The 25,909-nt window shown below is 38.3% G+C and overlaps 2 protein-coding genes across 2 annotated transcripts; both read right to left on the reverse strand.

The window, feature by feature from the left end:
* Positions 1-1,445: 1,445 nt before the first annotated feature.
* LOC137299597 (mucin-2-like) lies at positions 1,446-9,029 on the reverse strand. Its single transcript, XM_067968455.1, has 15 exons — positions 8,837-9,029; positions 8,350-8,520; positions 7,863-8,033; positions 7,371-7,541; positions 6,884-7,054; positions 6,391-6,564; positions 5,902-6,072; positions 5,410-5,580; positions 4,923-5,093; positions 4,430-4,603; positions 3,941-4,111; positions 2,961-3,131; positions 2,469-2,639; positions 1,976-2,149; positions 1,446-1,657 (listed from the first exon to the last, which is right to left on the reverse strand). The coding sequence occupies exons 1-15, from the start codon at positions 9,027-9,029 to the stop codon at positions 1,446-1,448; spliced, it is 2,637 nt and encodes an 878-aa protein (XP_067824556.1).
* Positions 9,030-13,296: 4,267 nt separating this feature from the next.
* On the reverse strand, positions 13,297-22,737 carry LOC137299600 (mucin-2-like). Its single transcript, XM_067968459.1, has 20 exons — positions 22,545-22,737; positions 22,055-22,225; positions 21,567-21,737; positions 21,080-21,250; positions 20,590-20,763; positions 20,102-20,272; positions 19,612-19,782; positions 19,120-19,290; positions 18,630-18,803; positions 18,141-18,311; positions 17,654-17,824; positions 17,164-17,337; positions 16,675-16,845; positions 16,188-16,358; positions 15,594-15,888; positions 15,208-15,419; positions 14,718-14,891; positions 14,229-14,399; positions 13,739-13,909; positions 13,297-13,436 (listed from the first exon to the last, which is right to left on the reverse strand). Exons 1-20 carry the CDS (start codon positions 22,735-22,737, stop codon positions 13,297-13,299), a joined length of 3,588 nt encoding a protein of 1,195 aa, XP_067824560.1.
* Between the last annotated feature and the right edge of the window lie 3,172 nt (positions 22,738-25,909).

The raw sequence follows: 25,909 nt of genomic DNA on the forward strand, positions 1-25,909 counted from the left end.
GTGTGCTGGTACACTCACCGCTTGTAGAAGTGAGTGGTGTTATTGAGATTGCTGTTAATTCAATTGTCAATGTTTGTGAGATGCTCTCTGCAGTTGTCGGTACTGTTGTACTTGTTGAGGCTGGAGCTGATATAGAGGTCGGTGCTGCGGTGGAGGTCTGTGGACTTGCAGTGGATGCTTCTGTTGTTGCTGTCAAAGTAACTGATGTCATTGTTGAGGCAAACATAAAACTTGGAACAACATACTACGAATTATGCATTTAAGATAAGTTGCTCTGTATTTTTAAAACCGATATAGAATGCAAATTACTGAGTAATATAACATATCCATGTTGCAACAGCACCAGAGCGTCAACTGACAATTGCACGTGATTCTTCGCAGCACAATTGTAGCTGACAACAAACCACAATAATATTTTGTATTATTGCTCGAGTATGTTTCTAAACTTGCATTAGATTGAATGGAATCAGAATTGCACCGCTGATAAAAGTGTGCTGGTATACTCACCACTTGTTGAAGTGAGTGGTGTGGTTAAGATTGCTGTTGATTCAATTGCCGATGTTTCAGAGGTGTTCTCTGCAGTTGTTGGTGCTAATGTACTTGTTGAGGCGGGAGCTGATCTCGAGGTCGTTGCTGCAATGGAGGTCTGTGTACTTGCAGTGGATGCTTCTGTTATTGCTGTGCAAGTAACTCATCTCATTATTGTGGCAAACATAAAACTTGAAAAAACATGCTATGAATTATGCATTTAAGACAAACTGCTCTATTTATTTTTCATACCGATATAGAATGTAAATTAGTTACAAATATAACATATCCATGTTGCAACAGCAGCAGAGTGTCAACTGACAATTGCACGTGATTCTTCGCAGCACAACTGTAGCTAACAACAAACCACAATAATATTTTGTTGTTATTGCTCGAGTATGTTTCTAAACTTGCATTAGATTGAATGGAATCAGAATTAAACTGCTGGTAAAAGTGTGCTGGTATACTCACCACTTGTTGAAGTGAGTGGTGTGGTTGATATTGCTGTTGATTCAATTGTCAATGTTTGTGAGGTGCTCTCTGCAGTTGTAGGTACTGTTGTACTTGTTGAGGCGGGAGCTGATATAGAGGTCGGTGCTGCGGTGGAGGTCTGTGTACTTGCAGTGGATGCTTCTGTTGTTGCTGTGAAAGTAACTGATCTCATTATTGTGGCAAACATAAAACTTGAAAAAACATGCTATGAATTATGCAGAGACAAATTGCTTTGTATTTTTAACCTCTAGATATAATGCAAATTACTGAGTAATATAACTTATCCATGTTGCAACAGCAGCAGAATGTCAAGTGACAAAGCCATAAGATTCTCTGCTGAATTATTTTAGCTGACAACATTCCACAATAATATTTTGTTATTATTGCTCGAGTATGTTTCTAAACTTGCATTAGATTGAACGGAATCAGAATTGCACCGCTGATAAAAGTGTGCTGGTATACTCACCACTTGTTGAAGTGAGTGGTGTGGTTAAGATTGCTGTTGATTCAATTGTCACTGTTTGAGAGGTGCTCTCTGCAGTTGTCGGTACTGTTGTACTTGTTGAGGCGGGAGCTGATGTCGAGGTCATTGCTGCGGTGGAGGTCTCTGTACTTGCAGTTGATGCTTCTGTTGTTGCTGTGAAAGTAACTGATCTCATTATTGAGGCAAACATAAAATTTGGTAGAACACACTGAATTATACATTTAGGACAAATTGCTCTGTATTTTTAATACCTAGATACAATGCAAATTACTGAGTAATATAATATATTCATGTTGCAACAGCAGCAGATTGTCAACTGATAATTGCATGTGATTCTTCACAGCACTATTGCAGCTGACAACACACAACAACAATATTTTGTTACTTTTTGCTGAAGCATATTTGCAAACTTGCATTAGAGAGAAAGGAATCAGAATGAAACGGTTCATAAGGGTGCACTAGTCTACACACCACTTGTTGTGGAAGTGAGTTGTGTTGATGAGATTGTCGTTGATTCACTTGTCGAAGCTTGAGTCGTGCTTTCTGTGGTTGTTGGTACTGTTGTAATTGTTGAGGCGGGAGCTGATGTAGAGGTCGCTACTGCAGTGGAGGTGTGTGTACTTGCAGTGGATGCTTCTGTTGTTGCTGTGAAAGTAACTGATCTCATTATTGTGGCAAACATAAAACTTGAAAAAACATACCATGAATTATGCATGAGAGACAACTTGCGATGTATTTCCATCCTCTAGATATGATGCAAATTACTCAGTAATATAACATATCCATGTTGGAACAACAGCAAAATGTCAAGTGACAAAGCCATAAGATTCTCTGCTGAATTATTGTAGCTGACAACATTCTACAATAATATTTTGTTACTATTGCTCGAGTATGTTTCTAACCTTGCATTAGATTGAATGGAATCAGAATTAAACTGCTGGTAAAAGTGTGCTGGTATACTCACCACTTGTTGAAGTGAGTGGTGTGATTGATATTGCTGTTGATTCAATTGTCACTGTTTGAGAGGAGCTCTCTGCAGTTGTCGGTACTGTTGTACTTGTTGAGGCGGGAGCTGATGTTGAGGTCGGTGCTGCAGCGGAGGTCTGTGTACTTGTAGTTGATACTTCTGTTGTTGCTGTGAAAGTAATTGATCTTATTATTGAGGCAAACATAAAACTTGGAACAACATACTCCGAATTATGCATTTAAGACAAACTGCTCTGTTTATTTTTCATACCTATATAGAATGTAAATTAGTTACAAATATAACATGTCCATGTTGCAACAGCAGCAGAGTGTCAACTGACAATTGCACGTGATTCTTCGCAGCACAACTGTAGCTGACAACACACGACAATAATATTTTGTAATTATTGCTCAAGTTTGTTTCTAAACTTGCATTAGATTAAACAGAATCTGAATTAAACTACTGATCAAAGTATGCTGGTACACTCACCGCTTGTAGAAGTGAGTGGTGTGGTTGAGATTGCTGTTGATTCAATTGTCAATGTTTGTGAGGTGCTCTCTGCAGTTGTCGGTACTGTTGTACTTGTTGAGGCTGGAGCTGATATCGAGGTCGGTGCTGCGGTGGAGGTCTGTGTACTTGCAGTGGATGCTTCTGTTGTTGCTGTGAAAGTAACTGATCTCATTATTGTGGCAAACATAAAACTTGAAAAAACATACTATGAATTATGCATGAGAGACAACTTGCTATGTATTTCCAACCTCTAGATATGATGCAAATTACTCAGTAATATAACTTATCCATGTTGCAACAGCAGCAGAATGTCAAGTGACAAAGCCATAAGATTCTCTGCTGAATTATTTTAGCTGACAACATTCGACAATAATATTTTGTTATTATTGCTCGAGTATGTTTCTAAACTTGAATTAGATTGAACGGAATCAGAATTGCACCGCTGATAAAAGTGTGCTGGTATACTCACCACTTGTTGAAGTGAGTGGTGTGGTTGAGATTGCTGTTGATTCAATTGTCAATGTTTGAGAGGTGCTCTCTGCAGTTGTCGGGACTGTTGTTCTTGTTGAGGCGGGAGCTGATGTCGAGGTCATTGCTGCGGTGGAGGTCTCTGTACTTGCAGTGGATGCTTCTGTTGTTGCTGTGAAAGTAACTGATCTCATTATTGTGGCAAACATAAAACTTGAAAAAACATACCATGAATTATGCATGAGAGACAACTTGCGATGTATTTCCAACCTCTAGATATGTTGCAAATTACTCAGTAATATAACATATCCATGTTGGAACAACAGCAAAATGTCAAGTGACAAAGCCATAAGATTCTCTGCTGAATTATTGTAGCTGACAACAAACCACAATAATATTTTGTTATTATTGCTCGAGTATGTTTCTAAACTTGCATTAGATTGAATGGAATCAGAATTAAACTGCTGATAAAAGTGTGCTGGTATACTGACCACTTGTTGAAGTGAGTGGTGTGGTTAAGATTGCTGTTGATTCAATTGTCACTGTTTGAGAGGTGCTCTCTGCAGTTGTCGGGACTGTTGTACTTGTTGAGGCGGGAGCTGATGCAGAGGTCATTGCTGCAGTGGAGGTCTCTGTACTTGCAGTGGATGCTTCTGTTGTTGCTGTGAAAGTAACTGATCTCATTATTGAGGCAAACATAAAATTTGGTAGAACACACTGAATTATACATTAAGGACAAATTGCTCTGTATTTTTAACACCGAGATACAATGCAAATTACTGAGTAATATAACATATTCATGTTGCAACAGCAGCAGATTGTCAACTGATAATTGCACGTGATTCTTCACAGCACTATTGCAGCTGACAACACACAACAACAATATTTTGTTACTTTTTGCTGAAGCATATTTGCAAACTTGCTTTGGAGAGAATGGAATCAGAATGAAACGGTTCATAAGGGTGCACTAGTCTACACACCACTTGTTGTTGAAGTGAGTTGTGTTGATGAGATTGTCGTTGATTCACTTGTCGAAGCTTGAGTCGTGCTTTCTGTGGTTGTTGGTACTGTTGTAATTGTTGCGGCGGGAGCTGATGAAGAGGTCGCTACTGCAGTGGAGGTCTGTGTACTTGCAGTGGATGCTTCTGTTGTTGCTGTGAAAGTAACTGATCTCATTATTGTGGCAAACATAAAACTTGAAAAAACATACTATGAATTATGCATGAGAGACAACTTGCTATGTATTTCCATCCTCGAGATATGATGCAAATTACTCAGTGATATAACATATCCATGTTGGAACAACAGCAAAATGTCAAGTGACAAAGCCATAAGATTCTCTGCTGAATTATTGTAGCTGACAACAAACCACAATAATATTTTGTTATTATTGCTCGAGTATGTTTCTAAACTTGCATTAGATTGAATGGAATTAGAATTAAACTGCTGATAAAAGTGTGCTGGTATACTCACCACTTGTTGAAGTGAGTGGTGTGGTTGATATTGCTGTTGATTCAATTGTCACTGTTTGTGAGGTGCTCTCTGCAGTTGTAGGTACTGTTGTACTTGTTGAGGCTGGAGCTGATACAGAGGTCGGTGCTGCGGTGGAGGTCTGTGTACTTGCAGTGGATGCTTCTGTTGTTGCTGTGAAAGTAACTGATCTCATTATTGTGGCAAACATAAAACTTGAAAAAACATACTATGAATTGTGCAGAGACAAATTGCTTTGTATTTTTAACCTCTAGCTATGATGCAAATTACTGAGTAATATAACATATTCATGTTGCAACAGCAGCAGAATGTCAAGTGATAAAGCCATAAGATTCTCTGCTGAATTATTGTAGCTGACAACAAACCACAATAATATTTTGTTATTATTGCTCGAGTTTGTTTCTAAACTTGCATTAGATTGAATGGAATCAGAATTAAACTGCTGATAAAAGTGTGCTGGTATACTCACCACTTGTTGAAGTGAGTGGTGTGGTTGAGATTGCAATTGATTCAATTGTCACTGTTTGAGAGGAGCTCTCTGCAGTTGTCGGTACTGTTGTACTTGTTGAGGCTGGAGCTGATATAAAGGTCGCTGCTGCGGTGGAGGTCTGTGTAATTGCAGTGGATGCTTCTGTTGTTGCTGTGAAAGTAACTGATCTCATTATTGTGGCAAACATAAAACTTGAAAAAACATACTATGAATTATGCATTTAAGACAAACTGCTCTGTTTATTTTTCATACCTATAGAGAATGTAAATTAGTTACAAATATAACATATCCATGTTGCAACAGCATCAGAGTGTCAACTGACAATTGCACGTGATTCTTCGCAGCACAACTGTAGCTGACAACAAACCACAATAATATTTTGTTGTTATTGCTCGAGTATGTTTCTAAACTTGCATTAGATTGAATGGAATCAGAATTAAACTGCTGATAAAAGTGTGCTGGTATACTGACCACTTGTTGAAGTGAGTGGTGTGGTTAAGATTGCTGTTGATTCAATTGTCACTGTTTGAGAGGTGCTCTCTGTAGTTGTCGGGACTGTTGTACTTGTTGAGGCGGGAGCTGATGTCGAGGTCATTGCTGCGGTGGAGGTCTGTGTACTTGCAGTGGATGCTTCTGTTGTTGCTGTGAAAGGAACTGATCTCATTATTGAGGCAAACATAAAATTTGGTAGAACACACTGAATTATACATTAAGGACAAATTGCTCTGTATTTTTAACACCTAGATACAATGCAAATTACTGAGTAATATAACATATTCATGTTGCAACAGCAGCAGATTGTTAACTGATAATTGGACGTGATTCTTCACAGCACTATTGCAGCTGACAACACACAACAACAATATTTTGTTACTTTTTGCTGAAGCATATTTGCAAACTTGCATTGGAGAGAATGGAATCAGAATGAAACGGTTCATAAGGGTGCACTAGTCTACACACCACTTGTTGTTGAAGTGAGTTGTGTTGATGAGATTGTCGTTGATTCACTTGTCGAAGCTTGAGTCGTGCTTTCTGTGGTTGTTGGTACTGTTGTAATTGTTGCGGCGGGAGCTGATGTGGAGGTTGCTACTGCAGTGGAGGTCTGTGCACTTGCAGTGGATGCTTCTGTTGTTGCTGTGAAAGTAACTGATCTCATTATTGTGGCAAACATAAAACTTGAAAAAACATACCATGAATTATGCATGAGAGACAATTTGCTTTGTATTTCCATCCTCCAGATATGATGCAAATTACTCAGTGATATAACATATCCATGTTGGACCAACAGCAAAATATCAAGTGACAAAGCCATAAGATTCTCTGCTGAATTATTGTAGCTGACAACAAACCACAATAATATTTTGTTATTATTGCTCGAGTATGTTTCCAAACTTGCATTCGATTGAATGGAATCAGAATTAAACTGCTGATAAAAGTGTGCTGGTATACTCACCACTTGTTGAAGTGAGTGGTGTGGTTGATATTGCTGTTGATTCAATTGTCAATGTTTGTGAGGTGCTCTCTGCAGTTGTAGGTACTGTTGTACTTGTTGAGGCTGGAGCTGATACAGAGGTCGGTGCTGCGGTGGAGGTCTGTGTACTTGCAGTGGATGCTTCTGTTGTTGCTGTGAAAGTAACTGATCTCATTATTGTGGCAAACATAAAACTTGAAAAAACATACTATGAATTATGCAGAGACAAATTGCTTTGTATTTTTAACCTCTAGATATAATGCAAATTACTGAGTAATATAACATATTCATGTTGCAACAGCAGCAGAATGTCAAGTGACAAAGCCATAAGATTCTCTGCTGAATTATTGTAGCTGACAACAAACCACAATAATATTTTGTTATTATTGCTCGAGTTTGTTTCTAAACTTGCATTAGATTGAATGGAATCAGAATTAAACTGCTGATAAAAGTGTGCTGGTATACTCACCACTTGATGAAGTGAGTGGTGTGGTTGAGATTGCAATTGATTCAATTGTCACTGTTTGAGAGGAGCTCTCTGCAGTTGTCGGTGCTGTTGTACTTGTTGAGGTGGGAGCTGATGTTGAGGTCGCTGCTGCGGTGGAGGTCTGTGTAATTGCAGTGGATGCTTCTGTTGTTGCTGTGAAAGTAACTGATCTCATTATTGTGGCAAACATAAAACTTGAAAAAACATACTATGAATTATGCATTTAAGACAAACTGCTCTGTTTATTTTTCATACCTATAGAGAATGTAAATTAGTTACAAATATAACATATCCATGCAGCAACAGCATCAGAGTGTCAACTGACAATTGCACGTGATTCTTCGCAGCACAACTGTAGCTGACAACAAACCACAATAATATTTTGTTGTTATTGCTCGAGTATGTTTCTAAACTTGCATTAGATTGAATGGAATCAGAATTAAACTGCTGATAAAAGTGTGCTGGTATGCTCACCACTTGTTGAAGTGAGTGGTGTGGTTGAGATTGCTGTTGATTCAATTGTCACTGTTTGAGAGGAGCTCTCTGCAGTTGTCGGTACTGTTGTACTTGTTGAGGCTGGAGCTGATATAGAGGTCGGTGCTGCGTTGGAGGTCTGTGTACTTGCAGTGGATGCTTCTGTTGTTGCTGTGAAAGCAACTGATCTCATTATTGTGGCAAACATAAAACTTGAAAAAACATATTATGAATTATGCGGAGACAAATTGCTTTGTATTTTTAACCTCTGGATATAATGCAAATTACTGAGTAATATAACTTATCCATGTTGCAACAGCAGCAGAATGTCAAGTGACAAAGCCATAAGATTCTCTGCTGAATTATTTTAGCTGACAACATTCTACAATAATATTTTGTTGTTATTGCTCGAGTATGTTTCTAAACTTGAATTAGATTGAACGGAATCAGAATTGCACCGCTGATAAAAGTGTGCTGGTATACTCACCACTTGTTGAAGTGAGTGGTGTGGTTAAGATTGCTGTTGATTCAATTGTCACTGTTTGAGAGGTGCTCTCTGCAGTTGTCGGTACTGTTGTACTTGTTGAGGTGGGAGCTGATGTAGAGGTCATTGCTGCGGTGGAGGTCTGTGTACTTGCAGTGGATGCTTCTGTTGTTGCTGTGAAAGTAACTGATCTCATTATTGTGGCAAACATAAAACTTGAAAAAACATACTATGAATTGTGCAGAGACAAATTGCTTTGTATTTTTAACCTCTAGATATAATGCAAATTACTGAGTAATATAACATATTCATGTTGCAACAGCAGCAGAATGTCAAGTGACAAAGCCATAAGATTCTCTGCTGAATTATTGTAGCTGACAACATTCTACAATAATATTTTGTTATTATTGCTCGAGTATGTTTCTAAACTTGCATTAGATTGAATGGAATCAGAATTAAACTGCTGATAAAAGTGTGCTGGTATACTCACCACTTGTTGAAGTGAGTGGTGTGGTTGATATTGCTGTTGATTCAATTGTCAATGTTTGTGAGGTGCTCTCTGCAGTTGTCGATACTGTTGTACTTGTTGAGGCGGGAGTTGATATAGAGGTCGGTGCTGCGGTGGAGGTCTGTGTACTTGCAGTGGATGCTTCTGTTGTTGCTGTGAAAGTAACTGATCTCATTATTGTGGCAAACATAAAACTTGAAAAAACATACTATGAATTATGCATTTAAGACAAACTGCTCTGTTTATTTTTCATACCGATAGAGAATGTAAATTAGTTACAAATATAACATATCCATGTTGCAACAGCATCAGAGTGTCAACTGACAATTGCACGTGATTCTTCGCAGCACAACTGTAGCTGACAACAAACCACAATAATATTTTGTTGTTATTGCTCGAGTATGTTTCTAAACTTGCATGAGATTGAATGGAATCAGAATTAAACTGCTGATAAAAGTGTGCTGGTATACTCACCACTTGTTGAAGTGAGTGGTGTGGTTGAGATTGCTGTTGATTCAATTGTCACTGTTTGAGAGGAGCTGTCTGCAGTTGTCGGTACTGTTGTACTTGTTGAGGCTGGAGCTGATATAGAGGTCGGTGCTGCGGTGGAGGTCTGTGTACTTGCAGTGGATGCCTCTGTTGTTGCTGTGAAAGCAACTGATCTCATTATTGTGGCAAACATAAAACTTGAAAAAACATACCATGAATTATGCATGAGAGACAACTTGCTATGTATTTCCAACCTCTAGATATGATGCAAATTACTCAGTAATATAACTTATCCATGTTGCAACAGCAGCAGAATGTCAAGTGACAAAGCCATAAGATGCTCTGCTGAATTATTTTAGCTGACAACATTCGACAATAATATTTTGTTATTATTGCTCGAGTATGTTTCTAAACTTGAATTAGATTGAACGGAATCAGAATTGCACCGCTGATAAAAGTGTGCTGGTATACTCACCACTTGTTGAAGTGAGTGGTGTGGTTGAGATTGCTGTTGATTCAATTGTCAATGTTTGAGAGGTGCTCTCTGCAGTTGTCGGGACTGTTGTTCTTGTTGAGGCGGGAGCTGATGTCGAGGTCATTGCTGCGGTGGAGGTCTCTGTACTTGCAGTGGATGCTTCTGTTGTTGCTGTGAAAGTAACTGATCTCATTATTGTGGCAAACATAAAACTTGAAAAAACATACCATGAATTATGCATGAGAGACAACTTGCGATGTATTTCCAACCTCTAGATATGTTGCAAATTACTCAGTAACATAACATATCCATGTTGGAACAACAGCAAAATGTCAAGTGACAAAGCCATAAGATTCTCTGCTGAATTATTGTAGCTGACAACAAACCACAATAATATTTTGTTATTATTGCTCGAGTATGTTTCTAAACTTGCATTAGATTGAATGGAATCAGAATTAAACTGCTGATAAAAGTGTGCTGGTATACTGACCACTTGTTGAAGTGAGTGGTGTGGTTAAGATTGCTGTTGATTCAATTGTCACTGTTTGAGAGGTGCTCTCTGCAGTTGTCGGGACTGTTGTACTTGTTGAGGCGGGAGCTGATGTAGAGGTCATTGCTGCAGTGGAGGTCTCTGTACTTGCAGTGGATGCTTCTGTTGTTGCTGTGAAAGTAACTGATCTCATTATTGAGGCAAACATAAAATTTGGTAGAACACACTGAATTATACATTAAGGACAAATTGCTCTGTATTTTTAACACCGAGATACAATGCAAATTACTGAGTAATATAACATATTCATGTTGCAACAGCAGCAGATTGTCAACTGATAATTGCATGTGATTCTTCACAGAACTATTGCAGCTGACAACACACAACAACAATATTTTGTTACTTTTTGCTGAAGCATATTTGCAAACTTGCTTTGGAGAGAATGGAATCAGAATGAAACGGTTCATAAGGGTGCACTAGTCTACACACCACTTGTTGTTGAAGTGAGTTGTGTTGATGAGATTGTCGTTGATTCACTTGTCGAAGCTTGAGTCGTGCTTTCTGTGGTTGTTGGTACTGTTGTAATTGTTGCGGCGGGAGCTGATGAAGAGGTCGCTACTGCAGTGGAGGTCTGTGTACTTGCAGTGGATGCTTCTGTTGTTGCTGTGAAAGGAACTGATCTCATTATTGTGGCAAACATAAAACTTGAAAAAACAAACTATGAATTATGCATCAGAGACAACTTGCTTTGTATTTCCATCCTCGAGATATGATGCAAATTACTCAGTGATATAACATATCCATGTTGGAAGAACAGCAAAATGTCAAGTGACAAAGCCATAAGATTCTCTGCTGAATTATTGTAGCTGACAACAAACCACAATAATATTTTGTTATTATTGCTCGAGTATGTTTCTAAACTTGCATTCGATTGAATGGAATTAGAATTAAACTGCTGATAAAAGTGTGCTGGTATACTCACCACTTGTTGAAGTGAGTGGTGTGGTTGATATTGCTGTTGATTCAATTGTCAATGTTTGTGAGGTGCTCTCTGCAGTTGTAGGTACTGTTGTACTTGTTGAGGCTGGAGCTGATACAGAGGTCGGTGCTGCGGTGGAGGTCTGTGCACTTGCAGTGGATGCTTCTGTTGTTGCTGTGAAAGTAACTGATCTCATTATTGTGGCAAACATAAAACTTGAAAAAACATACTATGAATTGTGCAGAGACAAATTGCTTTGTATTTTTAACCTCTAGCTATGATGCAAATTACTGAGTAATATAACATATTCATGTTGCAACAGCAGCAGAATGTCAAGTGACAAAGCCATAAGATTCTCTGCTGAATTATTGTAGCTGACAACAAACCACAATAATATTTTGTTATTATTGCTCGAGTTTGTTTCTAAACTTGCATTAGATTGAATGGAATCAGAATTAAACTGCTGATAAAAGTGTGCTGGTATACTCACCACTTGTTGAAGTGAGTGGTGTGGTTGAGATTGCAATTGATTCAATTGTCACTGTTTGAGAGGAGCTCTCTGCAGTTGTAGGTACTGTTGTACTTGTTGAGGCTGGAGCTGATATAGAGGTCGCTGCTGCGGTGGAGGTCTGTGTACTTGCAGTGGATGCTTCTGTTGTTGCTGTGAAAGTAACTGATCTCATTATTGTGGCAAACATAAAACTTGAAAAAACATACTATGAATTATGCATTTAAGACAAACTGCTCTGTTTATTTTTCATACCTATAGAGAATGTAAATTAGTTACAAATATAACATATCCATGTTGCAACAGCATCAGAGTGTCAACTGACAATTGCACGTGATTCTTCGCAGTACAACTGTAGCTGACAACAAACCACAATAATATTTTGTTGTTATTGCTCGAGTATGTTTCTAAACTTGCATTAGATTGAATGGAATCAGAATTAAACTGCTGATAAAAGTGTGCTGGTATACTCACCACTTGTTGAAGTGAGTGGTGTGGTTGAGATTGCTGTTGATTCAATTGTCACTGTTTGAGAGGAGCTCTCTGCAGTTGTAGGTACTGTTGTACTTGTTGAGGCTGGAGCTGATATAGAGGTCGGTGCTGCGGTGGAGGTCTGTGTACTTGCAGTGGATGCTTCTGTTGTTGCTGTGAAAGTAACTGATCTCATTATTGTGGCAAACATAAAACTTGAAAAAACATACTATGAATTATGCGGAGACAAATTGCTTTGTATTTTTAACCTCTAGATATAATGCAAATTACTGAGTAATATAACATATTCATGTTGCAACAGCAGCAGAATGTCAAGTGACAAAGCCATCAGATTCTCTGCTGAATTACTGTTGCTGACAACATTCTACAATAATATTTTGTTACTATTGCTCGAGTATGTTTCTAAACTTGCATTAGACTCAATGGAATCAGAATTAAACTGCTGATAAAAGTGTGCTGGGATACTCACCACTTGTTGAAGTGAGTGGTGTGGTTGATATTGCTGTTGATTCAATTGTCACTGTTTGAGAGGAGATCTCTGCAGTTGTCGGTACTGTTGTACTTGTTGAGGCGGGAGCTGATGCTGAGGTCGGTGCTGCAGCGGAGGTCTGTGTACTTGTAGTTGATACTTCTGTTGTTGCTGTGAAAGTAATTGATCTTATTATTGAGGCAAACATAAAACTTGGAACAACATACTCCGAATTATGCATTTAAGACAAACTGCTCTGTTTATTTTTCACACCTATATAGAATGTAAATTAGTTACAAATATAACATATCCATGTTGCAACAGCAGCAGAGTGTCAACTGACAATTGCACGTGATTCTTCGCAGCACAACTGTAGCTGACAACACACGACAATAATATTTTGTTATTATTGCTCAAGTATGTTTCTAAACTTGCATTAGATTAAACAGAATCTGAATTAAACTGCTGATCAAAGTATGCTGGTACACTCACCGCTTGTAGAAGTGAGTGGTGTGGTTGAGATTGCTGTTGATTCAATTGTCAATGTTTGTGAGGTGCTCTCTGCAGTTGTCGGTACTGTTGTACTTGTTGAGGCTGGAGCTGATATCGAGGTCGGTGCTGCGGTGGAGGTCTGTGTACTTGCAGTGGATGCTTCTGTTGTTGCTGTGAAAGTAACTGATCTCATTATTGTGGCAAACATAAAACTTGAAAAAACATACCATGAATTATGCATGAGAGACAACTTGCTATGTATTTCCAACCTCTAGATGTGATGCAAATTACTCAGTAATATAACTTATCCATGTTGCAACAGCAGCAGAATGTCAAGTGACAAAGCCATAAGATTCTCTGCTGAATTATTTGAGCTGACAACATTCGACAATAATATTTTGTTATTATTGCTCGAGCATGTTTCTAAACTTGAATTAGATTGAACGGAATCAGAATTGCACCGCTGATAAAAGTGTGCTGGTATACTCACCACTTGTTGAAGTGAGTGGTGTGGTTGAGATTGCTGTTGATTCAATTGTCAATGTTTGAGAAGTGCTCTCTGCAGTAGTTGCTACTGTTGCACTTGTTGAGGCGAGAGCTGATACAGAGGTCGCTACTGCAGTGGAGGTCTGTGTACTTGCAGTGGATGCTTCTGTTGTTGCTGTGAAATTAACTGATCTCATTATTGTGGCAAACATAAAACTTGAAAAATCATACCATGAATTATGCATGAGAGACAACTTGCTATGTATTTCCAACCTCGAGATATGTTGCAAATTACTCAGCAATATAACATATCCATGTTGGAACAACAGCAAAATGTCAAGTGACAAAGCCATAAGATTCTCTGCTGAATTATTGTAGCTGACAACAAACCACAATAATATTTTGTTATTATTGCTCGAGTATGTTTCTAAACTTGCATTGGATTGAATGGAATCAGAATTAAACTGCTGATAAAAGTGTGCTGGTGTACTGACCACTTGTTGAAGTGAGTGGTGTGGTTAAGATTGCTGTTGATTCAATTGTCACTGTTTGAGAGGTGCTCTCTGCAGTTGTCGGTTCTCTTGTACTTGTTGAGGCGGGAGCTGATGTAGAGGTCGTTGCTGCGGTGGAGGTCTCTGTACTTGCAGTGGATGCTTCTGTTGTTGCTGTGAAAGTAACTGATCTCATTATTGAGGCAAACATAAAATTTGGTAGAACACACTGAATTTTTAATTAAGGACAAATTGCTCTGTATTTTTAATACCTAGATACAATGCAAATTACTGAGTAATGTAACATATTCATGTTGCAACAGCAGCAGATTGTCAACTGATAATTGCACGTGATTCTTCAAAGCACTATTGCAGCTGACAACACACAACAACAATATTTTGTTACTTTTTGCTGAAGCATATTTGCAAACTTGCATTAGAGAGAAAGGAATCAGAATGAAACGGTTCATAAGGGTGCACTAGTCTACACACCACTTGTTGTTGAAGTGAGTTGTGTTGATGAGATTGTCGTTGATTCACTTGTCGAAGCTTGAGTCGTGCTTTCTGTGGTTGTTGGTACTGTTGTAATTGTTGCGGCGGGAGCTGATCCAGAGGTCGCTACTGCAGTGGAGGTCTGTGTACTTGCAGTGGATGCTTCTGTTGTTGCTGTGAAAGTAACTGATCTTATTATTGTGGCAAACATAAAACTTGAAAAAACATACTATGAATTGTGCAGAGACAAATTGCTTTGTATTTCCAACCTCTAGATATGATGCAAATTACTCAGTAATATAACTTATCCATGTTGCAACTGCAGCAGAATGTCAAGTGACAAAGCCATAAGATTCTCTGCTGAATTATTTTAGCTGACAACATTCGACAATAATATTTTGTTATTATTGCTCGAGCATGTTTCTAAACTTGAATTAGATTGAACGGAATCAGAATTGCACCGCTGATAAAAGTGTGCTGGTATACTCACCACTTGTTGAAGTGAGTGGTGTGGTTGAGATTGCTGTTGATTCAATTGTCAATGTTTGAGAAGTGCTCTCTGCAGTAGTTGCTACTGTTGCACTTGTTGAGGCGAGAGCTGATACAGAGGTCGCTACTGCAGTGGAGGTCTGTGTACTTGCAGTGGATGCTTCTGTTGTTGCTGTGAAATTAACTGATCTCATTATTGTGGCAAACATAAAACTTGAAAAAACATACCATGAATTATGCATGAGAGACAACTTGCTATGTATTTCCAACCTCTAGATATGTTGCAAATTACTCAGTAATATAACATATCCATGTTGGAACAACAGCAAAATGTCAAGTGACAAAGCCATAAGATTCTCTGCTGAATTATTGTAGCTGACAACAAACCACAATAATATTTTGTTATTATTGCTCGAGTATGTTTCTAAACTTGCATTAGAGAGAAAGGAATCAGAATGAAACGGTTCATAAGGGTGCACTAGTCTACACACCACTTGTTGTTGAAGTGAGTTGTGATGATGAGATTGTCGTTGATTCACTTGTCGAAGCTTCAGTCGTGCTTTCTGTGGTTGTTGGTACTGTTGTACTTGTTGAGGCGGGAGCTGATACAGAGGTCGGTGCTGCGGTGGAGGTCTGTGTACTTGCAGTGGATGCTTCTGTTGTTGCTGTGAAAGTAACTGATCTTATTATTGTGGCAAACATAAAACTTGAAAAAACATACTATGAATTGTGCAGAGACAAATTGCTTTGTATTTTTAACCTCTAGATATCATGCAAATTACTGAGTAATATAACATATTCATATTGCAACAGCAGCAGAATGTCAAGTGACAACGCCATCAGATTCTCTGCTGAATTATTGTTGCTGACAACATTCTACAATAATATTTTGTTATTATTGCTCGAGTATGTTTCTAAACTTGCATTAGATTGAATGGAATCAGAATTAAACTGCTGATAAAAGTGTGCTGGTATACTGACCACTTGTTGAAGTGAGTGGTGTGGTTGATATTGCTGTTGATTCAATTGTCACTGTTTGTGAGGTGCTATCTGCAGTTGTAGGTACTGTTGTACTTGTTGAGGCTGGAGCTGATATAGAGGTCGGTGCTGCGGTGGAGGTCTGTGTACTTGCAGTGGATGCTTCTGTTGTTGCTGTGAAAGTAACTGATCTCATTATTGTGGCAAACATAAAACTTGAAAAAACATACCATGAATTATGCAGAGACAAATTGCTTTGTATTTTTAACCTCTAGATATAATGCAAATTACTGAGTAATATAACTTATCCATGTTGCAACAGCAGCAGAATGTCAAGTGACAAAGCCATAAGATTCTCTGCTGAATTATTTTAGCTGACAACATTCGACAATAATATATTGTTATTATTGCTCGAGTATGTTTCTAAACTTGAATTAGATTGAACGGAATCAGAATTGTACCGCTGATAAAAGTGTGCTGGTATACTCACCACTTGTTGAAGTGAGTGGTGTGGTTAAGATTGCTGTTGATTCAATTGTCACTGTTTGAGAGGTGCTCTCTGCAGTTGTCGGTACTGTTGTACTTGTTGAGGCGGGAGCTGATGTTGAGGTCATTGCTGCGGTGGAGGTCTGTGTACTTGCAGTGGATGCTTCTGTTGTTGCTGTGAAAGTAACTGATCTCATTATTGAGGCAAACATAATATTTGGTAGAACACGTTGAATTATACATTAAGGACAAATTGCTCTGTATTTTTAATACCTAGATACAATGCAAATTACTGAGTAATATAACATATTCATGTTGTAACAGCAGCAGATTGTCAACTGATAATTGCACTTGATTCTTCACAGCACTATTGCAGCTGACAACACACAACAACAATATTTTGTTACTTTTTGCTGAAGCATATTTGCAAACTTGCATTCGAGAGAAAGGAATCAGAATGAAACGGTTCATCAGGGTGCACTAGTCTACACACCACTTGTTGTTGAAGTGAGTTGTGTTGATGAGATTGTCGTTGATTCACTTGTCGAAGCTTGAGTCGTGCTTTCTGTGGTTGTTGGTACTGTTGTAATTGTTGCGGCGGGAGCTGATGCAGAGGTCGCTACTGCAGTGGAGGTCTGTGTACTTGCAGTGGATGCTTCTGTTGTTGCTGTGAAAGTAACTGATCTCATTATTGTGGCAAACATAAAACTTGAAAAAACATACTATGAATTATGCAGAGACAAATTGCTTTGTATTGTTAACCTCTAGATATAATGCAAATTACTGAGTAATATAACACATTCATGTTGCAACAGCAGCAGAATGTCAAATGACAAAGCCATAAGATTCTCTGCTGAATTATTGTAGCTGACAACAAACCACAATAATATTTTGTTATTATTGCTCGAGTATGTTTCTAAACTTGCATTAGATTGAATGGAATCAAAATTAAACTGCTGATAAAAGTGTGCTGGTATACTGACCACTTGTTGAAGTGAGTGGTGTGGTTGAGATTGCTGTTGATTCAATTGTCACTGTTTGTGAGGTGCTCTCTGCAGTTGTCGGTACTGTTGTACTTGTTGAGGCTGGAGCTGATATAGAGGTCGGTGCTGCGGTGGAGGTCTGTGTACTTGCAGTGGATGCTTCTGTTGTTGCTGTGAAAGTAACTGATCTCATTATTGTGGCAAACATAAAACTTGAAAAAACATACCATGAATTATGCAGAGACAAATTGCTTTGTATTTTTAACCTCTAGATATAATGCAAATTCCTGAGTAATATAACTTATCCATGTTGCAACAGCAGGAGAATGTCAAGTGACAAAGCCATAAGATTCTCTGCTGAATTATTTTAGCTGACAACATTCTACAATAATATTTTGTTATTATTGCTCGAGTATGTTTCTAAACTTCAATTGGATTGAACGGAATCAGAATTGCACCGCTGATAAAAGTGTGCTGGTATACTCACCACTTGTTGAAGTGAGTGGTGTGGTTAAGATTGCTGTTGATTCAATTGTCACTGTTTGAGAGGTGCTCTCTGCAGTTGTCGGTACTGTTGTACTTGTTGAGGCGGGAGCTGATATAGAGGTCATTGCTGCGGTGGAGGTCTGTGTACTTGCAGTTGATGCTTCTGTTGTTGCTGTGAAAGTAACTGATCTCATTATTGAGGCAAACATAATATTTGGTAGAACACATTGAATTATACATTAAGGACAAATTGCTCTGTATTTTTAATACCTAGATACAATGCAAATTACTGAGTAATATAACATATTCATGTTGCAACAGCAGCAGATTGTCAACTGATAATTGCACGTGATTCTTCAAAGCACTATTGCAGCTGACAACACACAACAACAATATTTTGTTACTTTTTGCTGAAGCATATTTGCAAACTTGCATTAGAGAGATAGGAATCAGAATGAAACGGTTCATAAGGGTGCACTAGTCTACACACCACTTGTTGTGGAAGTGAGTTGTGTTGATGAGATTGTCGTTGATTCACTTGTCGAAGCTTGAGTCGTGCTTTCTGTGGTTGTTGGTACTGTTGTAATTGTTGCGGCGGGAGCTGATGCAGAGGTCGCTACTGCAGTGGAGGTCTGTGTACTTGCAGTGGATGCTTCTGTTGTTGCTGTGAAAGTAACTGATCTCATTATTGTGGCAAACATAAAACTTGAAAAAACATACGATGAATTATGCAGAGACAAATTGCTTTGTATTTTTAACCTCTAGATATCATGCAAATTACTGAGTAATATAACATATTCATGTTGCAACAGCAGCAGAATGTCAAGTGACCAAGCCATCAGATTCTCTGCTGAATTATTGTTGCTGACAACATTCTACAATAATATTTTGTTATTATTGCTCGAGTATGTTTCTAAACTTGCATTAGATTGAATGGAATCAGAATTAAACTGCTGATAAAAGTGTGCTGGTATACTCACCACTTGTTGAAGTGAGTGGTGTGGTTGATATTGCTGTTGATTCAATTGTCAATGTTTGAGAGGAGATCTCTGCAGTTGTCGGTACTGTTGTACTTGTTGAGGCTGGAGCTGATATAGAGGTCGGTGCTGCAGCGGAGGTCTGTGTACTTGTAGTTGATACTTCTGTTGTTGCTGTGAAAGTAATTGATCTTATTATTGAGGCAAACATAAAACTTGGAACAACATACTCCGAATTATGCATTTAAGACAAACTGCTCTGTTTATTTTTCATACCTATATAGAATGTAAATTAGTTACAAATATAACATATTCATGTTGCAACAGCAGCAGAGTGTCAACTGACAATTGCACGTGATTCTTCGCAGCACAACTGTAGCTGACAACACACGACAATAATATTTTGTTATTGTTGCTCGAGTATGTTTCTAAACTTGAATTAGATTGAACGGAATCAGAATTGCACCGCTGATAAAAGTGTGCTGGTATACTCACCACTTGTTGAAGTGAGTGGTGTGGTTGAGATTGCTGTTGATTCAATTGTCAATGTTTGAGAAGTGCTCTCTGCAGTAGTTGCTACTGTTGCACTTGTTGAGGCGAGAGCTGATACAGAGGTCGCTACTGCAGTGGAGGTCTGTGTACTTGCAGTGGATGCTTCTGTTGTTGCTGTGAAATTAACTGATCTCATTATTGTGGCAAACATAAAACTTGAAAAAACATACCATGAATTATGCATGAGAGACAACTTGCTGTGCATTTCCAACCTCTAGATATGTTGCAAATTACTCAGTAATATAACATATCCATGTTGGAACAACAGCAAAATGTCAAGTGACAAAGCCATAAGATTCTCTGCTGAATTATTGTAGCTGACAACAAACCACAATAATATTTTGTTATTATTGCTCGAGTATGTTTCTAAACTTGCATTAGATTGAATGGAATCAGAATTAAACTGCTGATAAAAGTGTGCTGGTATACTGACCACTTGTTGAAGTGAGTGGTGTGGTTAAGATTGCTGTTGATTCAATTGTCACTGTTTGAGAGGTGCTCTCTGCAGTTGTCGGGACTGTTGTACTTGTTGAGGCGGGAGCTGATGTATAGGTCGTTGCTGCGGTGGAGGTCTCTGTACTTGCAGTGGATGCTTCTGTTGTTGCTGTGAAAGTAACTGATCTCATTATTGAGGCAAACATAAAATTTGGTAGAACACACTGAATTTTTCATTAAGGACAAATTGCTCTGTATTTTTAATACCTAGATACAATGCAAATTACTGAGTAATATAACATATTCATGTTGTAACAGCAGCAGATTGTCAACTGATAATTGCACGTGATTCTTCACAGCACTATTGCAGCTGACAACACACAACAACAATATTTTGTTACTTTTTGCTGAAGCATATTTGCAAATTGCATTAGAGAGAATGGAATCAGAATGAAACGGTTCATAAGGGTGCACCAGTCTACACACCACTTGTTGTTGAAGTGAGTTGTGTTGATGAGATTGTCGTTGATTCACTTGTCGAAGCTTGAGTCGTGCTTTCTGTGGTTGTTGGTACTATTGTAATTGTTGCGGCGGGAGCTGAAGCAGAGGTCGCTACTGCAGTGGAGGTCTGTGTACTTGCAGTGGATGCTTCTGTTGTTGCTGTGAAAGTAACTGATCTCATTATTGTGGCAAACATAAAACTTGAAAAAACATACTATGAATTATGCAGAGACAAATTGCTTTGTATTGTTAACCTCTAGATATAATGCAAATTACCGAGTAATATAACACATTCATGTTGCAACAGCAGCAGAATGTCAAATGACAAAGCCATAAGATTCTCTGCTGAATTATTGTAGCTGACAACAAACCACAATAATATTTTGTTATTATTGCTCGAGTATGTTTCTAAACTTCCATTAGATTGAATGGAATCAGAATTAAACTGCTGATAAAAGAGTGCTGGTATACTCACCACTTGTTGAAGTGAGTGGTGTGGTTGAGATTGCTGTTGATTCAATTGTCACTGTTTGGGAGGTGCTCTCTGCAGTTGTCGGTACTGTTGTACTTGTTGAGGCTGGAGCTGATATAGAGGTCGGTGCTGCGGTGGAGGTCTGTGTACTTGCAGTGGATGCTTCTGTTGTTGCTGTGAAAGTAACTGATCTCATTATTGTGGCAAACATAAAACTTGAAAAAACATGCTATGAATTATGCAGAGACAAATTGCTTTGTATTTTTAACCTCTCGATATAATGCAAATTACTGAGTAATATAACTTATCCATGTTGCAACAGCAGCAGAATGTCAAGTGACAAAGCCATAAGATTCTCTGCTGAATTATTTTAGCTGACAACATTCTACAATAATATTTTGTTATTATTGCTCGAGTATGTTTCTAAACTTGAATTAGATTGAACGGAATCAGAATTGCACCGTTGATAAAAGTGTGCTGGTATACTCACCACTTGTTGAAGTGAGTGGTGTGGTTAAGATTGCAGTTGATTCAATTGTCACTGTTTGGGAGGTGCTCTCTGCAGTTGTCGGTACTGTTGTACTTGTTGAGGCGGGAGCTGATGTAGAGGTCATTGCTGCGGTGGAGGTCTGTGTACTTGCAGTGGATGCTTCTGTTGTTGCTGTGAAAGTAACTGATCTCATTATTGAGGCAAACATAATATTTGGTAGAACACGTTGAATTATACATTAAGGACAAATTGCTCTGTATTTTTAATACCTAGATACAATGCAAATTACTGAGTAATATAACATATTCATGTTGCAACAGCAGCAGAGTGTCAACTGACAATTGCACGTGATTCTTCGCAGCACAACTGTAGCTGACAACACACGACAATAATATTTTGTTATTGTTGCTCGAGTATGTTTCTGAACTTGAATTAGATTGAACGGAATCAGAAATGCACCGCTGATAAAAGTGTGCTGGTATACTCACCACTTGTTGAAGTGAGTGGTGTGGTTGAGATTGCTGTTGATTCAATTGTCAATGTTTGAGAAGTGCTCTCTGAAGTAGTTGCTACTGTTGCACTTGTTGAGGCGAGAGCTGATACAGAGGTCGCTACTGCAGTGGAGGTCTGTGTACTTGCAGTGGATGCTTCTGTTGTTGCTGTGAAATTAACTGATCTCATTATTGTGGCAAACATAAAACTTGAAAAAACATACCATGAATTATGCATGAGAGACAACTTGCTGTGTATTTCCAACCTCTAGATATGTTGCAAATTACTCAGTAATATAACATATCCATGTTGGAACAACAGCAAAATGTCAAGTGACAAAGCCATAAGATTCTCTGCTGAATTATTGTAGCTGACAACAAACCACAATAATATTTTGTTATTATTGCTCGAGTATGTTTCTAAACTTGCATTAGATTGAATGGAATCAGAATTGCACCGTTGATAAAAGTGTGCTGGTATACTCACCACTTGTTGAAGTGAGTGGTGTGGTTAAGATTGCAGTTGATTCAATTGTCACTGTTTGGGAGGTGCTCTCTGCAGTTGTCGGTACTGTTGTACTTGTTGAGGCGGGAGCTGATGTAGAGGTCATTGCTGCGGTGGAGGTCTCTGTACTTGCAGTGGATGCTTCTGTTGTTGCTGTGAAAGTAACTGATCTCATTATTGAGGCAAACATAATATTTGGTAGAACACGTTGAATTATACATTAAGGACAAATTGCTCTGTATTTTTAATACCTAGATACAATGCAAATTACTGAGTAATATAACATATTCATGTTGCAACAGCAGCAGATTGTCAACTGATAATTGCACGTGATTCTTCACAGAACTATTGCAGCTGACAACACACAACAACAATATTTTGTTACTTTTTGCTGAAGCATATTTGCAAACTTGCATTAGAGAGAAAGGAATCAGAATGAAACGGTTCATAAGGGTGCACTAGTCTACACACCACTTGTTGTTGAAGTGAGTTGTGTTGATGAGATTGTCGTTGATTCACTTGTCGAAGCTTGAGTCGTGCTTTCTGTGGTTGTTGGTACTGTTGTAATTGTCGCGGCGGGAGCTGATGCAGAGGTCGCTACTGCAGTGGAGGTCTGTGCACTTGCAGTGGATGCTTCTGTTGTTGCTGTGAAAGTAACTGATCTTATTATTGTGGCAAACATAAAACTTGAAAAAACATACTATGAATTGTGCAGAGACAAATTGCTTTGTATTTTTAACCTCTAGATATAATGCAAATTACTGAGTAATATAACATGTTCATGTTGCAACAGCAGCAGAATGTCAAGTGACAAAGCCATAAGATTCTCTGCTGAATTATTGTTGCTGACAACAAACCACAATAATATTTTGTTATTATTGCTCGAGTATGTTTCTAAACTTGCATTAGATTGAATGGAATCAGAATTAAACTGCTGATAAAAGTGTGCTGGTATACTGACCACTTTTTGAAGTGAGTGGTGTGGTTGATATTGCTGTTGATTCAATTGTCAATGTTTGTGAGGTGCTCTCTGCAGTTGTAGGTACTGTTGTACTTGTTGAGGCTGGAGCTGATATAGAGGTCGATGCTGCGGTGGAGGTCTGTGTACTTGCAGTGGATGCTTCTGTTGTTGCTGTGAAAGTAACTGATCTCATTATTGTGACAAACATAAAACTTGAAAAAACATACTATGAATTATGCAGAGACAAATTGCTTTGTATTTTTAACCTCTAGATATCATGCAAATTACTGAGTAATATAACATATTCATGTTGCAACAGCAGCAGAATGTCAAGTGACAAAGCCATAAGATTCTCTGCTGAATTATTGTTGCTGACAACATTCTACAATAATATTTTGTTATTATTGCTCGAGTATGTTTCTAAACTTGCATTAGATTGAATGGAATCAGAATTAAACTGCTGATAAAAGTGTGCTGGTATACTGACCACTTGTTGAAGTGAGTGGTGTGGTTGATATTGCTGTTGATTCAATTGTCAATGTTGGTGAGGTGCTCTCTGCAGTTGTCGGTGCTGTTGTACTTGTTGAGGCTGGAGCTGATATAGAGGTCGGTGCTGCGGTGGAGGTCTCTGTACTTGCAGTGGATGCTTCTGTTGTTGCTGTGAAAGTAACTGATCTCATTATTGTGGCAAACATAAAACTTGAAAAAACATACTATGAATTATGCAGAGACAAATTGGTTTGTATTTTTAACCTCCAGATATAATGCAAATTACTGAGTAATATAACTTATCCATGTTGCAACAGCAGCAGAATGTCAAGTGACAAAGCCATAAGATTCTCTGCTGAATTATTTTAGCTGACAACATTCTGCAATAATATTTTGTTATTATTGCTCGAGTATGTTTCTAAACTTGAATTAGATTGAACGGAATCAGAATTGCACCGTTGATAAAAGTGTGCTGGTATACTCACCACTTGTTGAAGTGAGTGGTGTGGTTAAGATTGCAGTTGATTCAATTGTCACTGTTTGGGAGGTGCTCTCTGCAGTTGTCGGTACTGTTGTACTTGTTGAGGCTGGAGCTGATACAGAGGTCGGTGCTGCGGTGGAGGTCTGTGTACTTGCAGTGGATGCTTCTGTTGTTGCTGTGAAAGTAACTGATCTCATTATTGTGGCAAACATAAAACTTGAAAAAACATACTATGAATTATGCAGAGACAAATTGCTTTGTATTTTCAACCTCTAGATATCATGCAAATTACTGAGTAATATAACATAATCATGTTGCAACAGCAGCAGAATGTCAAGTGACAAAGCCATCAGATTCTCTGCTGAATTATTGTTGCAGACAACATTCTACAATAATATTTTGTTATTATTGCTCGAGTATGTTTCTAAACTTGAATTAGATTGAACGGAATCAGAATTGCACCGTTGATAAAAGTGTGCTGGTATACTCACCACTTGTTGAAGTGAGTGGTGTGGTTAAGATTGCTGTTGATTCAATTGTCACTGTTTGAGAGGTGCTCTCTGCAGTTGTCGATACTGTTGTACTTGTTGAGGCGGGAGCTGATGTAGAGGTCGGTGCTGCGGTGGAGGTCTCTGTACTTGCAGTGGATGCTTCTGTTGTTGCTGTGAAAGTAACTGATCTCATTATTGAGGCAAACATAATATTTGGTAGAACACGTTGAATTATACATTAAGGACAAATTGCTCTGTATTTTTAATACCGAGATACAATGCAAATTACTGAGTAATATAACATATTCATGTTGCAACAGCAGCAGATTGTCAACTGATAATTGCACGTGATTCTTCAAAGCACTATTGCAGCTGACAACACACAACAACAATATTTTGTTACTTTTTGCTGAAGCATATTTGCAAACTTGCATTAGAGAGAAAGGAATCAGAATGAAACGGTTCATAAGGGTGCACTTGTCTACTCACCACTTGTTGTTGAAGTGAGTTGTGTTGATGAGATTGTCGTTGATTCACTTGTCGAAGCTTGAGTCGTGCTTTCTGTGGTTGTTGGTACTGTTGTAATTGTTGCGGCGGGAGCTAATGCAGAGGTCGCTACTGCAGTGGATGTCTGTGTACTTGCAGTGGATGCTTCTGTTGTCGCTGTGAAAGTAACTGATCTCATTATTGTGGCAAACATAAATCTTGGAACAACATACTACGAATTATGCATTTAAGACAAACTGCTCTGTTTATTTTTCATACCTATATAGAATGTAAATTAGTTACAAATATAACATATCCATGTTGCAACAGCAGCAGAGTGTCAACTGACAATTGCACGTGATTCTTCGCAGCACAACTGTAGCTGACAACACACGACAATAATATTTTGTTATTGTTGCTCAAGTATGTTTCTAAACTT

This window comes from Heptranchias perlo, chromosome 29 (genome assembly GCF_035084215.1).
Source record: "Heptranchias perlo isolate sHepPer1 chromosome 29, sHepPer1.hap1, whole genome shotgun sequence".
NCBI lineage: Eukaryota > Metazoa > Chordata > Chondrichthyes > Hexanchiformes > Hexanchidae > Heptranchias > Heptranchias perlo.

Bases quoted from the DNA above. Each gene is read 5' to 3' on its own strand.
- LOC137299600 (XM_067968459.1), bottom strand. From the start codon at position 22,737: ATGAGATCAGTTACTTTCACAGCAACAACAGAAGCATCCACTGCAAGT. The intron at 22,226-22,544 runs GTGAGTATACCA...TTAATTTCACAG, and splicing joins ACCACTCACTTCAACAAGTG to CAACAACAGAAGCATCCACT. The intron at 21,738-22,054 runs GTGAGTATACCA...TTACTTTCACAG, and splicing joins ACCACTCACTTCAACAAGTG to CAACAACAGAAGCATCCACT.
- LOC137299597 (XM_067968455.1), bottom strand. From the start codon at position 9,029: ATGAGATCAGTTACTTTCACAGCAACAACAGAAGCATCCACTGCAAGT. The intron at 8,034-8,349 runs GTGAGTATACCA...TTGCTTTCACAG, and splicing joins ACCACTCACTTCAACAAGTG to CAACAACAGAAGCATCCACT. The intron at 2,640-2,960 runs GTGAGTGTACCA...TTACTTTCACAG, and splicing joins ACCACTCACTTCTACAAGCG to CAACAACAGAAGTATCAACT.